The sequence below is a fragment of the Cibotium barometz genome, chromosome 14 (genome assembly GCF_041138505.1).
Source record: "Cibotium barometz isolate CiBa-2024 chromosome 14, ASM4113850v1, whole genome shotgun sequence".
Classification (NCBI taxonomy): Eukaryota; Viridiplantae; Streptophyta; class Polypodiopsida; order Cyatheales; family Cibotiaceae; genus Cibotium; species Cibotium barometz.
Window position 1 is genome coordinate 47,652,214 of NC_141059.1, and position 19,829 is coordinate 47,672,042.

A 19,829-nucleotide genomic window follows, 5' to 3' on the forward strand; every position below is an offset into this window, starting at 1 on the left:
ATGTAATATCTCTCTCTCACTCAAGAAATGGTCATACTCATGACCTATTCTCAATCCAAATGAAGCTTTTCATAAAGCTTTTTCTTAATCCAAGATTAATCTATGCTTAAGACCAAATTAATGGCTTTCCCTATGCTTTTAGTATATGTATTTCATGAATGTTGATGATTCAATCCATTATGGGTTAATGATTCAATTAGGGATCATTCTAATCATTCCCTTAATGATAAGCTTTATCTTTTAAGATAATTGAGATTTACCAGTCATAGCAGCGGAGCTATGGTAAAATTTTTATAAAAATTACACATAAAATAATTTCATTTAAAGCATGAAAAGAGGACTTCCTACCACATTCTAGGAATTATCATCCTAGACTAATTAAAGAAATTTTATTGTAATCATGGAGATGTGGATGTATACATGTAGATGTAGATGTATAGATGTGGATGTGAATATGGAGGTGGATGTATGCATGTAGATGTAGATGTATGGATGTGGATGTGAATGTGGATGTGGATGTATGCATGTATAGATGTCGATGTATAGATGTGGATGTGAATGTGGAGGTGGATGTATGCATGTAGATGTAGATGTATAGATGTGGATGTGAATGTGGAGCTGGATGTATGCATGTAGATGTAGATGTATAGATGTGGATGTGAATGTAGATGTATAGATGTGGATGTGAATGTGGAGGTGGATGTATGCATGTAGATGTAGATGTATGGATGTGAATGTGAATGTGGATGTGGATGTATGCATGGAGATGTGGATGTATGCATGTAGATGTAGATGTATGCATGTGGATGTGAATGTGGAGGTGGATGTATGCATGTAGATGTAGAGGTATGGATGTGAATGTGAATGTGGATGTGATGTATGCACGGAGATGTGGATGTATGCATGTAGATGTAGATGTATAGATGTGAATGTGAATGTGGAGGTGGATGTATGCATGTAGATGTAGATGTATAGATGTGGATGTGAATGTGGAGGTGGATGTATACATGTAGATGTAGATATATGGATGTGAATGTGAATGTGGATGTGGATGTATGCATGGAGATGTGGATGTATGCATGTAGATGTAGATGTATAGATGTGAATGTGAATGTGAATGTGGATGTGGATGAATGCATGCAGATGTGGATGTATGGATGTGAATGTGGATGTGAAAGTGTATGTATGGATGTATGCATGTAGATGTGAATGTACGCATATAGATGTGGATGTATGGATGTGAATGTGCATGTAGATGTGGATGTATGGATGTGAATATACATGTAGATTGGGTTAATGTAAAAAAATGAGAGTTAATAAAGAAACTGTATTTGTAAACTGTTTGTAAATGTTGTTTGTAAATGGCTGTTTTATGTCAAGAATGCTGGGGAAGCATTTTGACCGTCTTGTGATTAAGGTCGTGGAGACCTAACTGATAAAGTTGCAACTGCTGACAGAGAGTCAATGGAGGACGTCTCGAGTAGCAAAGTCGGCTGAGGTCTTGACCAGCCTCGGTTCGATTAAAATGGTGAGCTTCCGGTACGGTGGATGGGGGACCAAGGAAGCGGCCTATGAGTGAAGCGCTAGGTCACCTGCGAAGGATCCTAGAGGGTGCTGACCATACGGTGCTCGGGCTCTGGGTCGCCTAGGATACCCACGCATGCGTCGAGGAAGATATTGGAACAAGGAGTAAGAGTTGTTTTCTGAAATCGGGCATGGATCTGGTTGATTGACCTTGCTGGTCTTCAATGGATGAGTCCATGGCTCTTTATATGGATCTGTTGGTTGATCTTGCTGATCTTCAACGAGAGTCCATCTTGATTTTTATAAGTGATTATATTGCCGAGTATTATGGGCTAGGAACTATTGAAAAGGCCCCTGCGTGGACAGGTGGTGAGCGTTCTGGTTGCCAATGATGCCATAGATACTCTGATGAAGGAATGATGGGAAATTATGAATCAACCGGATAAATTGGAAGATTGTGATCAGTGCTACTATGGTTTTATTAAAGGATTGTTTTAAAACTGGTTGAATCTGTGAAAAGGCAATTTCATACTGGGTGTGTAAGTGGTGTGACTAGTTTTATTTTTGCATGAACATCCGGCTAGGGGGCCTTGGAACTCTTTTCCTTGGTACCCGGGACAAAACCTAACCAAATTCTTAATTGGATCCCATCACTACAGTGGTTGGGCGGTTGGCTAACCCATGGGACTGGATGGGGTTAGGCTGGACTAATGGATCCGTAAATCGAGACTCAATTTCTGTTTTTACGATAGATGAAGTAAATCCCGGATAGTAATTGTTCTATGGATAGGAATCAACGGCTGTGCCTCTTGATGGGGAAAAAAGCGTTGATCCCAATGATCCAAGTGCAAGTTTCTTCCTTGATCTGGCTGAATATCTTTATAGGTGCAGTCGGATCAGTTTGATCACTAATGGTCTTGACTACGTTAGAGTAAAAAGTTATCTTGGAGGAATCGCCTGTGCTTTCCAGGTAAGGGAAGTTTTTCCGAGTCCGGTTTTGGAAAAACCGACGGATTAGTCTCTTGTTCGGATATCCGTGGGCAAGGCCCCGAGTGTGGGACCCTGTCCCGCGCAAGATGTGCTACTTCCGCTGCTAGTACCCCGAATCCGTTGCGCGGTGGAACAGGGATCTCACAGGGTCGTAACATACCCCCCTCTTGAAAAATAGCAAGCATCCTCGATTGCACTCAATGGTACAGTAAGACACCTTATGAGCAAAGAATCCCCATATAACAAAAGCAATGGCCCTCAAGTGTATCTGGGTGATGAAACAATCATCCTACACAATATGACCACACCGTCACGTCAAAGTGACAAACAACTCTTGCTTGTTTCTTCAGAGCTTGCAGCAAAAGTCTAAAACGAAGTGGAAACACGTAACCTGTGTTAGCCAAAAACAAAATCATGCATCATTCTACATATGACAAACATATGCATGACACATATATGCATTCGCAAACAATATGCTCCTCAAGATGCTCTACCTACTCCAAAATAACAGTCTCAGGGCTGCTCAGAAGCCTTACGCCCATGGGCATCCCGCAGGACCCACAACTGATGGTACAACATGAGTATATGAAAGCACTCAATGCATCCAAACAATACATCCACTAAGTACTTCCCACATATGTCTCATGGCCATCCCGCAGGAGCCACACCAAGTGGTGCATCCATGAACATAATAAAGTACTTGATGTATCATACCAATATACATGGATCACACGACACAATCCAGAGTATTACCCAATGTATTCTCAAGGGTACCAAGATCCAATGGCACCAGAATACAATAAGATCTCAAGAAGTGTATGCATACATGCACAAATAGAGTTTGATCCATATATCCATGAACCAAACCAACTCTAGGACTGCTCGCAAGACTTATGCCCTTCATAGAGTCTCGAAGTGTTAGCTCAGGTTGCTGCAGACTTTGAGCTCAACCAAACCATGCCATTCCAAAGGAGACCAACTCCACAAATAGCATCAACTCAATATCCAATTGACCGATCCTATGGTCAAGAACAGCCAGAACCATATAACAAAGATCAATGTCCCAATCTTCCTCACTCATACCTTAGTTCCAAAGGCAAAAACCATCTCTGTTACCCATAGATGTACACAGAGTTATCCAGAGTTGCAGTTATAGTTCATGGTGCGGCCGACTGTGAACCATACCCAACTTTTCCATCTCATGTGACTAGTACACAATATCATAGAAGTCCCATAAGCAGATGTACTGTCGACCTCAATACCTTCGGGTGAATACAAAGATGTACCAAGCGACTCCTAGATGAAAATTGAGCCTGTCTATAACAAGGGGACGGGGGTGCGACCCACCTCTTGAGCATATCAGGCGATGCTCCAGACCCCAACTCTGCTGAACCTGAATGAGCCGTAGCAAGAGTCGGCTCCAACTCAAAGGCATCAAAATAAAGCTGCAATACCTTAGGTGAATCTGCTAAGTCACCCTCCTCCATCCACTTCGCGTCCATCGATGAAAAGTTCTTGAACTTCACAAGATAGCGACAGGAAACTTTACCTTGTACCTTTCTTTCCTTGTGTGCCAATATCTGCTCGGAAATAAGAACCTCATCAAGTTCCTCCACTTCCGTCTAAGCCTCATCTAATACATCCACAGGCACCCAAAACCTGCTTGCACTCCACCCAAGTGGTAAGCACAAGTCCCCGATGAGGCATAGTAGACCACCACTGCTAACCATAGAAAGAAGCTGCCTTCTGAACCCATGAAGCCTCCGTGAAGATACTGTCAGAATATGCAGCGGAAATGATAACCAAACTTGGGTAGACAAGAGCAAGTAGACTGCAAAAAATAAACAGCACAAGAAACACAGAGGGGGTGTTAGAAGTCATCTCCTGTCTATATTTATACACCAAGGCCTCTGTTGTGGGTGTGCCCGCCCTGTATAAGGTGTTTTATCATTTTTCCTCACTCCCCGTATTTTTCCCTACTTTTTCCCATTTTTTCTAGTGGTGGGGAGGGATGCCAGAGGTTGGCAGGAGCACTCCAGGGCTGGCCGACTGTCCCAACACCAGTCCTGTGGCTGGCCGACTGCACACAGATGATGCGTAGGCTGTTGGACTGCTGGCCGACTACATTCACACAGTCGTGGACTTCTTTTGCTGGCCGACTGCATTTATGCAGTCGTGGACATCTACAGTGCTGGCCGACTGCTCTCCCAGGGGCATATAAATAGGCCCCTTGCCCCCACCACTTCCTCATTCAGTTTTCTCGAGATCTTGTGTATAGAGAAGAGTTTACTGGCTATGAAACCAACCCAAGGGAGCTGGAGTGCCGCCTGAGCGTAGCCTGAGGTAGAGACTTCGTGAAGAGGTCCGCCGCATTGTCCTCCGTCGAACAATAAAGTAGCAAGATGTCACCAGCCAAGATCTTCTCACGTATAAAGTGATACTGTATCTCTATATGCTTGGTCCGGGCATGGAAAACCGGGTTCCGAGCAATAGCTATACAACTCTGGTTATCGCACTGGATGACTATGGGCTCCCTCTGTGGAAACCCAATCTCGCCTAGCAGCCTCCGCAGCCATACAACCTCACTTGCAGCACCACAAGCAGCCCGATACTCTGCCTCTGTCGAAGAAAGGGCAATAGTTGGCTGCCTCTTGCTGCTCCAAGAAACTGCTCCTGAGCCGAGGGTAAAACTGTATCCTGAAGTAGATCTCCTCGTGTCTGGATCTCCTCCCCAATCTGAGTCACTCGCCTGACTCCATTCCCTCCTATGTAAAAGAGTCCCAGATCCTTCGTACTCTGCAGATACCGCAAGATCCGCAATCCTACGTCCCAATGAGACTTCAATGGCGTCTGCATAAAAGAGCTCAACACCCCACGAAGAAGCTCAAGTCCAATCTAGTGTTCAGCAACCAGATCAATGAGCCAACCAACTTCCGGTACTGCGAGGCATCAACTGGCTCACAAGGATCAGTAACGGTTAACTTTGTGTTCGGGTCCATCGGCGAGGTAATAGGCTTGCAGTTCTCCATCCCAAAGGCCTCAAGCAACTCATGAACATACCGCTGCTGAGAGACGAAAAACCCCCTCTGGGTCTGCCAGATCTCCAATCCCAAGAAGAAGTGGAGTAAGCCTAAATCGGTCATCTCAAACTCCTTTGACAAGGCAGCCTTCGTCACTCCAATGTGCTCCACATGACCGCCGGTGAGAATGAGATCATCCACATAAAGGATGATAAGTGTGACCATGCCGCGTTCCCGAAAGAGATACAGGTTCGGATCTGCAACCGATCTCTGAAATCCAGTCCGAACAAAGAAGGAATCAATCTTCTGATTCCACGCCCTGGGAGCCTGCTTAAGACCATACAAGGCCTTACGTAACCTGTAAACCATCCCTTCAGATCCTGGAACAATAAAGCCTGGAGGCTGCTCAACGTACACCTCCTCCTGCGGGTCACAATTAAGGAACGCAGACTTTACATCCATTTGATACACGGGCCACCTTTGAGAAGAAGCAAGGGCAAGAACGGTCCGAATCGTGGACATCCGCGCTGTCAATGCAAAGGTATCCTCGTAGTCGATGCCTGGCCGCTGAGCATAACCTTTAGCCACAAGCCTGGCTTTGTGTTTGTCCACCGACCCATCAGACGCGTATTTGGTCTTAAAGACCCATTTGACACCAATGACTGACCGCTTCAACGGCCTCGGTACGAACTCCCAAGTGTTGTTCTTCTCGATGGCATCAAGTTCCACCTGCATGGCTTTCTTAAAGACCCATTTGACACAGAGAGAGTGAGAAGTGCTGGAAATTCAGTATATACTATGGTACAAAAAGGTACATATCTTGCAGCCCTTGGCTGCCTTCTTGAAAAGGTGGCAAAACACCAAAACCTGTCCCCTATGGGACCTCTAGTGATCCCAACCCCTAGTGGGTTTGAATGAATAAAACAAGGAGCAAGGAGCCCTATTTATAGCCCTTGGAGTATGTGGAAAACTGGCCGACTGCTGGTCGGCCAGTTGCAAGTTCATAAAAAGTCTATTAAATGCAGCCGACTGGATGTTCTTGATGCGCCTGCTGCCTACACCTTGCTGGCGTCAGCCGACAGCTCTTCTGGCAGCCAGCACCCTCTGTCCTGCAGCCGACAGCCCTCTGATCCATGCTTTGCTCCAAGTCCTGCTCCATGTCCATCTTCTACTAGTTCATGGTCTTTATCTGTTTGCCTCTTCTGGATCTAGCCCCGAGAATGTCCATGGCATCTGTGATGCACATGACAAATGACTGACCGCTTCGACGGCCTCGGTACCAACTCCCAAGTGTTGTTCTTCTCGATGGCATCAAGTTCCACCTGCATGGCTTTCCTCCAAGTATCCTGTGAAAGGGCTTCCTTTACGGAAGTGGTCTCTTTATCCCGCATGATACGAGACATCAAAGCATAGTTCACCTGAAGAAGCTCCGCTGTGTTGCTTTTATCTCGGACTCGATGTGATCTTCGAGGGCCGTCCTCTGTGGTCCACTCGGAGGGTAGCTCCGTGACACCCGACTCCCGAAGGGTGTCTAACAACCACCTAGGTACTCGAACAGATCGTGGAGCCTCCTGTGGTCGCGGGGGCTCTACTCTACGTGGCCAAAACGAAAGTCCCACAAATCTCCGACCTGAGAACCTGTCAATGAGGAGAGTGCAGAGAGCTTGTAGATGCCATTCTCCACACCGCCTTCCCAAACAACCTGGCCAGTCTCACGGTCCCTTAGAGCAACTAAATGCTCCTCAAATTCCACCCGAAAGCCAGTCTTGCATACCTCATGCACTGACAGACAATGAAAACCCAAAGCAGGGACATAAAGAACACGGGAAGCATGCTTGCCCCCCTTGCCGTCGAGAATAATCTCCATCCGGCCCTCATTATGTATCGGAATAGTGGAGTTATCGCCAATAAAGATGCGACCTGACTGCCGTTTCAGATCCAGAAAGAAGTCACGGGATGGAGTCATGTGCCTGGAAGCACCACTGTCGAGAATCCATTCCCAGGTATCCTTCGCAGTGAAGCCAACTGCCTCCTCGCTCGAAGATGATGAAGCATCGGAGTCCACCATCTCTAAGTGCACAAATGCCGGAGTCTTTGCAGCTGAGGCTGAGGAATCAGCACTCTTCCCTGTCCGCTTAGGGCACTTCCTCCAGTAGTGGCCTTTCTCGCTGCAATCATTACAAGATCTTTCGGCCTTCAGCTTCTCTCGTTCTGAATCAGGCTTCTTCTCAAAAGACTTCTCCGGTGAAGCCTTCCCTTTGCCCTTGTTGTTATTCCGGCCTTTCGACCGTTGGCCAGTTAAGGCCTCCGAACCGCCGCTGTGAGGAGGGTTCGTAAAACGTTCCTCTTGGTCCAAGACCATTGGCACAAGGTCCTCCCAAGTAATGGTGCTAAGCCTGCCACTCGTAATCAACGAGGAATAGAAAGCAGAATACTGACCAGGCAAGTGGGACAGCAAAGTGATGGCCATGTCTTCAGATGATATCTCTTTCCCAGCTTGTAGGACTTCCTGCTGAAGGGCCTGCAGCTTGTTAATGTGTTCCCGCATCGTCGAGGACTTTGCAGGGTTCAAAACCCGCATCTGCACTTCCAAGGAGATCCGTTTCATGGGTGATACCCTGTTATACAAAGAAGCCAAGTGTTCCCATATGCCTCTCGCCAGCGTCATGTGCTTCACATGATTGATCACTTGTGGTGTGCAGTTGAGAAAAATAAACGACCGGACACTGGCGTTGACATGATCCCACATGTGTGCCTGTGCCTCTCGGTCCTTCCTTGTCGACAGTAACTCCCCTTCCTCAGCTTCCAGCCGTGGAACCCCGATGATGATAAAATCAGCAAGGTCATATGACTCCAGCACTGACTCCATCATGACCTTCCAGATGCCGTAATTGGACCCGTCCAACTCACAATCCACTGGGAACGTGAGGAGAGTCAGAATCTTCACATGCTTCTCAGCCATCTCTAGTAAATCTGCCATCGCGGAGAGTAACCTGAAAGGGTGGGTGGGTGGGAAAAAAAAATTGAAAACCTGCAAGTGGCTATTCAGCACCTTAGCCCGCCTTCCTCTTGCACCTTCTCTTCCCGTACAGCCCAAAACAGTCCACCAATCAGCAACCTAACACTCCCCCTCTTGCTCAGAAAAACTCCCAAGATCTGTCTAGAGCCTAGGGCTCTGATACCATGTCAGAATATGCAGCGGAAATGATAACCAAGCTTGGGTAGACAAGAGCAAGTAGACTGCAGAAAATAAACAGCACAAGAAACACAGAGAGATAGGTGTGTAAACTCTTCTCTATACACAAGATCCCGAGAAAACTGAATGAGGAAGTGGTGGGGGCAAGGGGCCTATTTATATGCCCCTGGGAGAGCAGTCGGCCAGCACGGTAGATGTCCACGACTGCATAAATGCAGTCGGCCAGCAAAAGAAGTCCACGACTGTGTGAATGCAGTCGGCCAGCAGTCCAACAACCTACGCATCATCTATGTGCAGTCGGCCAGCCACAGGACTGTTGTTGGGACAGTCGGCCAGCCATGGAGTGCTCTTGCCAACCTTTGGCATCCCTCCCACCACTAGAAAAAATGGGAAAAAATAGGGAAAAATACGGGGAGTGAGGAAAAATGATAAAACCCCTTATACAGGGCGGGCACACCCACAACAGAGGCCTTGGTGTATAAATATAGATAGGAGATGACTTCTAACAGATACCACTGTTGACAAAGTGTCGCAAGCCATAGCCTTCAACCCATCTCTTGCACCATAACACTTCAACTGCTTCTTGTTCCTAGCTGACAGACAACTTCCTGTCCTTGGTGTCTTTTCTCTTGAGCTTCATCTTCAGCTTTCCTCTTCACCTCATATAGGCAAAGACACACAATCCTGCATCGTCTCCTATACTTGAAGCTTTTGATGTGACTCTCATGAAACAACCATGGGCTCGCCTCCTTGAGAAAGTCGACGATGTCCCGGCAACAGAACCATGAAACCGGCCTTCAGAAACTTGACGGGCGGTGAAAAACAAACACTCGCACTCAAAACACTTCAACACCTTTGAGGACCTGGAAAAGGAAAACAAACAGGGGGAGATAGAGTGCTCCTACAAACAGTACACGGACACCGATTGGCCCCAAAACGCAGTGGCTCCCCTTGCAGTATTTCTTTAATTGATTATATGAGAGCTTTGATTACAATAAGGCTGGAAACTCAGCCGTCACAGTAGAATCCATGAAGCCTGCAAAGACCTTGCCATGGCTTCTTGTCCACTCGGCATCCACAAACAAATCCAGCCATTGTTCACATCAAAAGAATCTCTCACATGAGTCCTGCATTCAGAAGCTTTCCCCCACGATCAGGGTTGCCACAACTACCCAGTCTCTCACCCTATGAGTAGCACACATCCCAATACTTCCAGTGCTCCTGTCTCACAGCATACCATAGAGAAGGCACACCTGTACAACACCTGTCCTTCCCTATAACCACAGCTTGCATGTAACCTGTCTCCTCAAGAAACCTACAACCTGTTCACATGAATCCAAAGACATGTTTCCACATGAAACCAAAGACCTATTTCCACCTGAAAAACCAAAGACCTGTATCCCATAAAGCATAGGCTTGTTTCCTGGAAACCAAAGTCCTATTTCCTCTCGAAAACCAATGTCCTGTTTCCATGAGAAACCCACAGATACACCATCCAAGCACGGTGCCAGAACCAGGGTTGTTTTCCACAGCAACACTCTGTGCTTTTTCCATAAAAGAAAGAAACCCACACGGTTGTACACTTCCTGGAGCCGCCTAAAGCCCTGCCTTACGACAAGCAAAAGCTCCTGTAGGCTGTGCGTGTACTGCAGCCGACTTTTCCCAGAGAGAGGAAGCACACGCTTCAGGCTCCAACCTTGGCCGCCTTGGTCCAACCCACGCAACTGTGCCAAGAAGGACACAGAGAGAGAGAGAGAGACAGAGAGAGAGAGAGAGAGAGAGAGAGAGAGAGAGAGAACCCAAAAACATGTTGTTCATCCTCTTGGCCCACCTGCAACCAGAGCCCACGTGTATCCAATTGAGAGAGAGAGAGAGAAAGAGAGAGAGAAGGAGCAATCATGCGCCGCCTTCCACAATGAAGAGAGAGAAAGATGGAGCAATCCTGCAACCGCCTTCCACCAGAGATAGGGAATCGAGAAGCGTGCTATGGAGTCCTGTGATTCCTGTAGGCGATCCCGCCAGCCCTTCCAAAGAGAAAGTACTCCTGCAATTCTACTATAGCCGACCTCTCTCCAAAAAGCGTGGACAGCATGAGTTCAGCCCTGTGCGCCAGTAGTCCGCCCCTTTCCAGAGAGCCTCTCACGCCCTGTTCTGTCCTCTCGTTCTCCTGCGGTTCTGCGCTTCCTGCAACCGCCTGCAACCCAGCACCTGCTTCCAAGGGAGAGAGAGCGAACGCAGTCCAGTCATCCACTTCCTACGCAGCTTTGTGCCACCTTCCGCTTTTTCTACTAAAAAAAACTAAAAGCAATAGCAAAAAGTGCATCCTCCAAAATATTATTTTTTTTGAACCATCAAAGGTTATAAAACCTTATAAATTAAAATCTTTTTATACGAAAGGTTATAAAACCTTTAAACTTTACTCTTTGTCCCCTTCACACTTGGGGTTGTCCACACATGGGTTTCCTTATCAACTCCAAACCAATGCCATTCACACTGTCCACCATGTCCCCGTGCCCGCCTGCATACTGTCCAGAGAAAAACACAGGGTTGTAACAGAACGCCTCACTTGTATTCCCACCTTAGCTACAACTCCATGCATACAGTGATTCAAACTAGACTGGTGATTATGACACTCGGCAATCTACCAATGGGAATTGTATTTTTCTGGGCAGTTCATGCATATCATGGTTAAGTAAAAAGCAACCCATTGTTGCCACATCTATCTGTGAAGCTGACTACAGGGCAGCCTTCACTACTACAGTAGATTGTATATGGCTAAGAAGCTTACTTGCGGATCTTCGTGAGTGTCAACAAACACCCACCACCATACTCACTAACAGTCAGAATGCTATGGCCGTGGCACGGAATCCAGTTTTCCATGCTCGTACCAAGCACATAGAGATACATTATCACTATGTCAGGGAGAGGCTTCATGCAAGGGACATCAGTTCGACCTACTGCCCTACACAAGACAATGTTGTAGATCTGTTTACCAAGGTGTTGCCTTGAGAGAAGTTTGAAGCTTTCTGCAAAGCTTTAGGCTAACTCTTCTACAAGGAATGATTTCTGCTACCTTGTATAGGTTCACAACATCACTACAAGGGGGATTTGAAGGCGTCTTACAAATCTTACAGATTAGTAGTGCTCTGTGTGGACATGGGCTTACCAGGGGCACTTTTTCCCATTGGGTTTTTCTCCATGTATGTCTAGTATGAAAGGACACTACACCTTTATATCTTGTACTTCATTTTCTTATCACTTAATATACGTTCAAGTACTTCTCCCACTCCTGCTCCCAATCGTGTTGCTTCTTGTGAGTGTGTGTGTGCTTCATTGCTATCCATACCCTAACTCTAGCATCCAAGAGGGCCAACATATATGTCATTTTAATCATGATGTACTTCTACTCATATGATTATCATTGCATAGGTAGCTTTCTTTTTCAGTTTTCCATGAATGAGTATTCTCATGGATTCCTTTATACAACTATTTGGTCTCATAGAGCCATTGCATCTTTTCAAAGACATTAATATTACTCTCTCTCTCTCTCTCTCTCTCTCTCTCTCTCTCTCTCTCAACAATATATACAGCCAAAGCAACATGCAAGCAATCAAAATTTCTTGGCAAGACAAGTTTCAAAATTCCTCAAATGCAACCACGGGCATGTAGCCTGCTAATGAAGGGTTTTGCCTCCCAATATAAGAACCTAGGTTTGATACCCACCAACCTTTACCCATTGAATTCATTATAACTAAATAATAAAACTATAATAAGACCCTCAAATATAAGACCTTTGCCCCTTTTTGGTCCACACCAAGGGTGCCCATGGGCTCCCAAAGACTCACGCCTTTGACCATATAAATGGCTGCCTTTTGACACTCTGACACGACATACTTGCCCAGGACTTGGACAAGGACTCGACACACACTTGGGCTTCCCCACGCACGCGACTAAATAGTCTAATAAGTGTCAGTTGGCCAATACAACTTGCAAAGAGGGTTACATAGACTTGTGCCACAGGCACAACGAACATTGACCAAGGTTGCATCAGTACAAACATACCTTATTATAAGGTATGTTTTAACTTTTAGTGTACAGTACGCTGTATGGATCCGGACGTGGCAGTTCTCCTCAACCAACCTCCCCCCCCCCCCCACGGGCGCCCCCCCGACTGACCTTTGGCCCAAGATCCTCTTGTAGTTACAGATTTTTCACCGCCCGTAGGCGCCCACCTATAGCCGCTTATTTATCCACCCGGGCGATGCCGCCGAGGAAGCACCAAGGGGGGTTTTGAACCCAAGACCTCTTCGTTTGTCATGTGCAAGTTTTCCCATGGGCATGTCAAGAAGCTAGTCCAGAAGGGGCAGCCATGAAAAGATGACTAGAACTAGGAATTTGAGCACAATGTGCACATGTGGCAGTATGGGACTAGGAGAAGGACATGAAAAGGATGCTGTCCGCTGCATGAAGGGTGTGTCAGCTGAACCAGAGGAGAGTCGACTGCACCAGAGGAAGGCGACTACAGGCACTTCAATATTTGTGGATTTATGACCAGTCGGCTGGCCGACCACCAGTCGGCCAGCACTCCAAGGGGTCCAAGTGGCCTATATAAAGGCGCATGTGCTCATTGAATTGTTCATTCACTCCACTAGGGAGTGGGTCCTTAGTGTAGGACTGTTTTGGGTGACTACACCTTTTCATGAAGGCAGCCCATGGCTGTAGATTTAGGGTACCTTTTTGTACCATATGAATATACTGAATTTCCAGCTCTCTCTCTCTCAGGCAGGAACGGATTGGGGACTAGATGGAACAGATGCATAGATCTTATTCAGAGACAGAGTGGTTTTGGAGACCGGGCCACATTTTCAGAGAAAAGGGTTGCCAGGGATGGATGGATGACAAAGGGACTCTGGGATTTGAATGAGATGATGATAGTCATCCAAGAACAGGTTGGAATCCCGTCATCAAGTTCAGCAGAGGGGGATGCCATGTGCATAAAATGACATGGACATTCTCAGATGCTGGTCCAGAAGAGGCAGCCAGAAAAAAAGTATAAGAACTAGAACTTGGAGCACAGAGTGCTATTGGCAGTGTGGACTTGGAAAAGATGGAAGGCTTGGAGAAGATGGTGCTGTTGGCTGCTTACAGAAGTGGGCGGCTAGACCAAACAGAGGCGACTGGACCAGTTCAAGAGGCGCTGCGTTTTATTGACTAAAAGCCAAAACTACTGGCCGACTGCTGGTCGGCCAGTTCTTCAAGAAGTCCAAAGGCCTATATAAGGCATAGGGTGCTCATTGTGTTGTTCATTCATTCCTTTAAGGGATGGGTCATAGTTTGGGACTGTTTTGGTGATGTTCACCTTTTCAAGAAGACAGCCAAGGGTTGTAGATTTGTAGGTACCTTTTTGTACCATCAGAATATACTGAATTTCCAGCATATCTCTCTCTCTCTACTCTATCTTCATGTCTGCGTTTTGCATCAGCATGTTTCCAATAGTGTTTAGGGCTGAAAGAAGACCCCCAGAGCTTCCACGTGTTACAGAATTGTTCATTCACTCTACTAGGGAGTGGGTCCTTAATGTAGGACTGTTTTGGGTGATTACACCTTTTCATGAAGGCAGCCCATGGCTTGTACCATATAAATATACTGAATTTCCAGCTCTCTCTCTCACTCTCTACTCTCCCTTCTGTCTGTGTTTTTGCATCAGCATGTTCTAAGTGGTCTTTAGGGCTGAAAGAAGAGTCCCAGAGCTTCCGCGTGTTACATGGTCCTAGACAAACACCTTCACCATCTGAGCTATCACCTCATTGGCAAGTACGTGGCAGTTTTTAAAAACATTTTGGGCCAAAGAAAACCCTAGGCTAGCCGTCGTCGCCGATTTTAGTCGACTTATGCAAAGTGCGAACATAGCCATTCCTCTCATTGATACAGACATTGCAGCGAGATGATGATGATGCGGTACCAGCCGCTACAGTCACCGCCATTGCAAAGCTAGAGCTGAGAGTATGGTAGCGAAGGAAACATGTTGATAGATGGAGCTCTCATTTTGGTAATTGTGTTGTTGTTGAATGTTCAAAATAAATTGTTTTTATATTCATTTTTCTATATATATATCTACACTATATAGTATATTTTTTATGTTTTTACGGACCTTACGTATTTAAAGTACCTCAAAATCTCAACTCGTACCTGAATGTGTGACTTACCGTACCTTTCCACCTTGACATTGACCCTAAACCTAGATGGTGCACAGAAACTTGTCCCTTGGAATAGGGCTCACAACATGCTCTTGGCCCATCAAAAAAGGGGACTTACTATCCTAGAAGTTGCAAAAATGTCCACGTGGCACCCTAGGACAATGGTGCACGTGATAAAGTATCCTCCCTCTGCCTCCAAGTAGAGACTGGGAGAGCTGAGAACATCCCACTAGAGGAGCAAAGTATGCACCATAGGGGAGGTAGAGGACGAGTCCCACTATATGTTCAGATGTCCAGCATATTATGAGATACAGGGGAGATTTCACTGCCCCTTCCGAGAGGGGTTCGTGCCACTAGCACGGGTGATGCAGTATGAGGACTAGAGATGTCTGACGATGTACTTGATAGAGCTCATACGACATAGGGACGGAGTATTGAGACGTTGCCCAAAGATCCAACACTAATTTCTTCATAGCACAAGCATCCACATCAACCACCCACGCCGATAGCGCCACATCAACATCAGCTCATACCAGCCGTACACAAGGGCCACATTCGCATCCTAGAGGAGTCCTAAGTGGGCAGGTCTACACCATCTTCCATGCGATGCGCCCCCAAACCAGAGCACCAAGGATCTCCACCATAGAGACACACCCATGATATTCTCCGGCAACATGACATGCCCTCACCATAGTAAAATCTGCCATCAGGTGGCCTTAGAGTCAGGTTTCAGTTTTCAGTTTTTTTAGTTTTTCCATGGCACTGTATACCCATGGTATCATTGTACCATTCATGGTCTCATAGGCCCCTCGGGTCTTTTGTAGACATTAAGGTATCGTTCGTTCTTTCTTTCTTTCTACTTGATGGAGACCTACAGACAGAGAAACCTACGACGAGAGCCAAGCCCACGTCTAGGTCACCTCAAAACCACCCATCACAAGCTTCTTCCGGGTGACACAAGGGCAGCACCAAGAATCGACCTCAAGGGCCACTCGAGCTTGAAACCCTCCCAGGAGGAGCAAACGACATATGCAACCAGTAGTCGCACCATCACGACTCCCAAGAATCACCCTGGACAAAGCCCATCAATTGCAGAGTGCCAATCGCCCATGGCCCTCTGGGCGAGGCAAGGACCTCTATGCAGCAACGAGATTCTACACAAACACAAGGATGCCCCTGACCCTCCCTCCCCTCTCTTGGGAAGACAGTGGATATAGCAAGCCTCTTTGAGGTCCTAGATTCACCCATCTTGGACATTTTGGATGCATGTTGATGACCTCTACCTACTACTATATGTCATTTTAATCGTGATGTACTTGTACTCATATGGTTATCATTGCATAGGTAGCTTTCCATTTCAGTTTTCCATGAATGAGCATTCTCATGGATTCATTTGTAAAACTTTTTTGGTCTCATAGACCCACTACATCTTTCAAAGACATTAATATTACTCTCTCTCTCTCTCTCTCTCTCTCTCTCTCTCTCTCTCAACAATATATACAGCCAAAGCAACATGCAAGCAATCAAAATTTCTTAGCAGGACGAGTTTGAAATTCCTCAAATGCGACCGACCATGGGCATGTAGCCTGGTAATGAAGGGTTTTGCCTCGCAATGTAAGAACCTGGGTTCGATACCCAGCAACCTTTACCCATCGAACTCATTATAACTAAATAACAAAACTATAATAAGACCCTCAAAATTGCACTAGAAAGAGAGAAGCACGCATAGAATTTACATTGTAAAGAGAGGCATAAGAACTCTAAAAAGACAAGCAAAGCAGCTCCAAGGAACGATTAATTATTAAGCTGTTATGTTATGTTGTTTTTTAGATTAAGAAAGAACACCTGTTGAAGGAGGGCCTCGGCATCGCTGCGTCGGAAGCAGAAGATTCCCAGGGATTTCTGGTTGCTGGAGTCAGAGACAAGCACAAACTCGCTGGAATTGTTGCAGACAGCATAGACAGGGATGCCATCGAGCTTCTGCGAAATTTCTTCTTTGCTGAGGGCAACATCAAATAGGCGCTTGCCTTCCCTTCCAAGGTTCATATTACTGCTGGACAAGCAGGCATACAAAGGCCTTTCCTGGCCGCCTTTTATTTGTAATGATAGTAGCTTTGTGAGATCCAAAGCATGATGCAGCTGCTTGCCTGCACTGGCAATGATGGTGCCACGTTGCTGCAACCGAGAAGAAGGCCATTGTGATAAGCTTGCCCATAGTGGATTTTCCAGTATGTGTCTTGCAGCAGCCCTGCACTTGTCCACCTGCTGCTTCCAGGATTCAATAACCTCCCCTGCAAGCCTTCCTGCCTCAAAGCGTTGCGGCATTCTAAGGGAGTCCATATTATGAAAGAAACCTTGCTTATATTTATGGCCATTATACATGCCTGCAAAATGAAATGGAATTTGTCAAATGATTTCTTTACTATCAAGGTTCAACAACCAAAAGTCTCACCTCATGTACTTAATGAGCGTGTGTGACAGAGAGAATCTTGTTAGTGTGAGTGTGCTCTATTTTGTATATATGCGGAATAACCTGTGTGTGACGGTTAATGTTGTCAGTGTGAGTGTGCTCTATTTTGTAAGGTGCCCTATATAAGGAGTAACCAGTTACTCCTCATATAGGAGGGCACCTTACAAAATAGAACAGATCCGTCACTCACAACGGCTACTCTTCATATATGGCACCTAGGGCACCTTACAAAATAGAACAAATCCGTCACTCACAACGGCTACTCTTCATATAGGGCACCTTACAAAATAGAGCACATCTTTCACCTACCATAGTGACAACACGAGGATGGAGCATCAAGCAAATTTTTTTCTACTAAAATAGATTTCATCCATTACCACCCATGACAACACGAAGATGGAGCATAAGCAAATGCTTTTTCAACACCTCCCCTCAATGTTTTCCCATAGGCCTTCCAAAGTCTACACACTTTGTTTTCTAATCTAGGTATCTCAAACCCAGGTGGTTGCACCACATAAACCTCCTCCTTGAGATGACCATTCAAAAATGTTGAGTTCACATCCATTTGCATTACCGGCCACTTATTATGAGTGGCCAAGGCTAGTATTGTGTACGAATAGTAGTCAATCTGGCTATGGGGGTGAATGTCTTAGTCGAATCCTTCGATCTGTGAAAAACCCTTCGCCACCATGAGCATTATAGAGTTAGGTTGTGAACCCATCTATTGTCATCTTGGTAATAGTGATGCATTGGTGACCATGCTTTATAGGTACCTAGATTACTTTGACCATGGTTATCTTATGTGTGGGTGGACCTTGGGCAGATACTCAGGTAAGTGCAATTCCTACTTATGGTTGATTCATAGACGCACCTACTTGCATACTCTCATTCTTCTCTTGAGACCATCTCTCCTCTTTTATGCTTCCTCAAGCGTCTCCCAAAGCAAATCAATTTTGTAATACTTTAGAGGAAGCTTCAAGTGTGTGGGTAGGCAATGTAGCTACATCCACTTAAAACGCTTCTCTCTTCATTCCTTATCTTCCATCCATCTAGGTGCCAAGGCAAGCCCTCCTTAATGTCTAGAAAATAGAGGAACTTTTCAAGGACTTCCTCACTTTTTACTTGAATAACTTATTGTATATCAACTTTGCCTTGCCATCCTCCTTTTCCTTTCTGTTCCTCTTGTAATCATCCTTACAATCACCAGAGAGTTAGTGAATAGAACAAGAAATGATCTACAATTATATGTTAGTTTATGATTAGAGAAATATAATAAGTAGCTACCTCTGAGATTGTAGTGGCCAATTAAATAGTTAAGGTAATAGTTGAGAGTTGATTTTAAGTTATAAATAATTCCATAAGAAATAAAATTTACCTTCCTCACTTTCTACTTGCATGTTTGCATGTTGTGTTATGCATATCATCTCTTAAAACAAACTTGTCATCCTCTTTTTCTTTATTTCCTCCCTACAATCACCTTAAAGCATCCTTAGAGTCTATAGTGATTAGGACTTAAGATGATCTATACAACAAGTTAAATTTTTATTTTTTTTAAAGGGGAGAAGGAGGTGGGGGGGTGTGTTCAAATAGCATTTACATCCAACATTATTATAGTGTCCAATCAAAGAGATCAATAAAGATCCAAGGGTTGAATTTGAGCTATGGAATAATTCCATCAGAAAGGCTTCCCTCACTTTCTACTTGCATGCCTTGTAGTGCATATCGCCTCTCTAATAAACCTTATCATCTTTCTTTTTTTCTTTATTTTCCTTATGTAAGTGAATCACCTTATAGTTACTACTCAGAGAACGTGATATAATCTATGATTACATGTTAAATTTATGAAGGGAAAAATATAATCTACCTTTGGTATCTAGGCTACGTTGTAGCGCAATTTATGAACTCCCTCCACTCTACAATGTAGCTAGACTACATTGTAGCACAATTTGTGAACTCTCTCCACTCTCTTTGTACTCACTCACTTCTCCATCCAACTGGTCAGGAGGCCATTTACTACATGATGTTATCTGAAGTCCCATAGAGAGTAGCACATAATTATACACAAGAAATCCATAATGTATTATCCTCATGCCAATGGTCATGTATTATAGAAGTTCTGAAGAAAATGAAAATTGAACTAACTAGGATCAGAAGTTGTACTCTGCACTTTAGGCTTTCCGGGTTGCTTATTAGGTGACAACCGGACATACTTCTTTTTTGTTGGTGTATGGTTTAGAGGTTGTGTTGCCCATGGTTTGGAGGTAGTGCTATCCATGGAGTTTGTCATTCCAAGTTTTAGATTGGCAGTTACTATCCGACTTTCTCCGAAGGGATCCATGACTCATCATCTAGAACAACTATTAATGCTGGAGAGAAGCGACTTTGAAGTTCCTGGATTATTGATGTCATCCAATGACATCGTCAGAAGTTTT

The 19,829-nt window shown here is 45.2% G+C and overlaps 1 protein-coding gene across 14 annotated transcripts in view; it reads right to left on the reverse strand.

Moving 5' to 3' along the window:
* Positions 1–17,497, reverse strand: part of LOC147632113 (protein TIC 22, chloroplastic-like) — a 179,959-nt gene extending 162,462 nt beyond the window's left edge. For 9 of the 14 annotated variants that reach the window (XM_086808719.1, XM_086808718.1, XM_086808714.1 and 6 more), the window contains exons 1-2: positions 17,380–17,497; positions 16,773–17,311 (exon numbers count right to left, since the gene is read on the reverse strand). In XM_086808719.1, the coding sequence (XP_086664845.1) occupies positions 16,773–17,309 (537 nt within the window). In that variant the 5' untranslated portion in view covers positions 17,310–17,311; positions 17,380–17,497. The other 5 variants (XM_086808725.1, XM_086808723.1, XM_086808721.1 and 2 more) reach the window with 4 other exon arrangements.
* Positions 17,498–19,829: the final 2,332 nt, after the last annotated feature.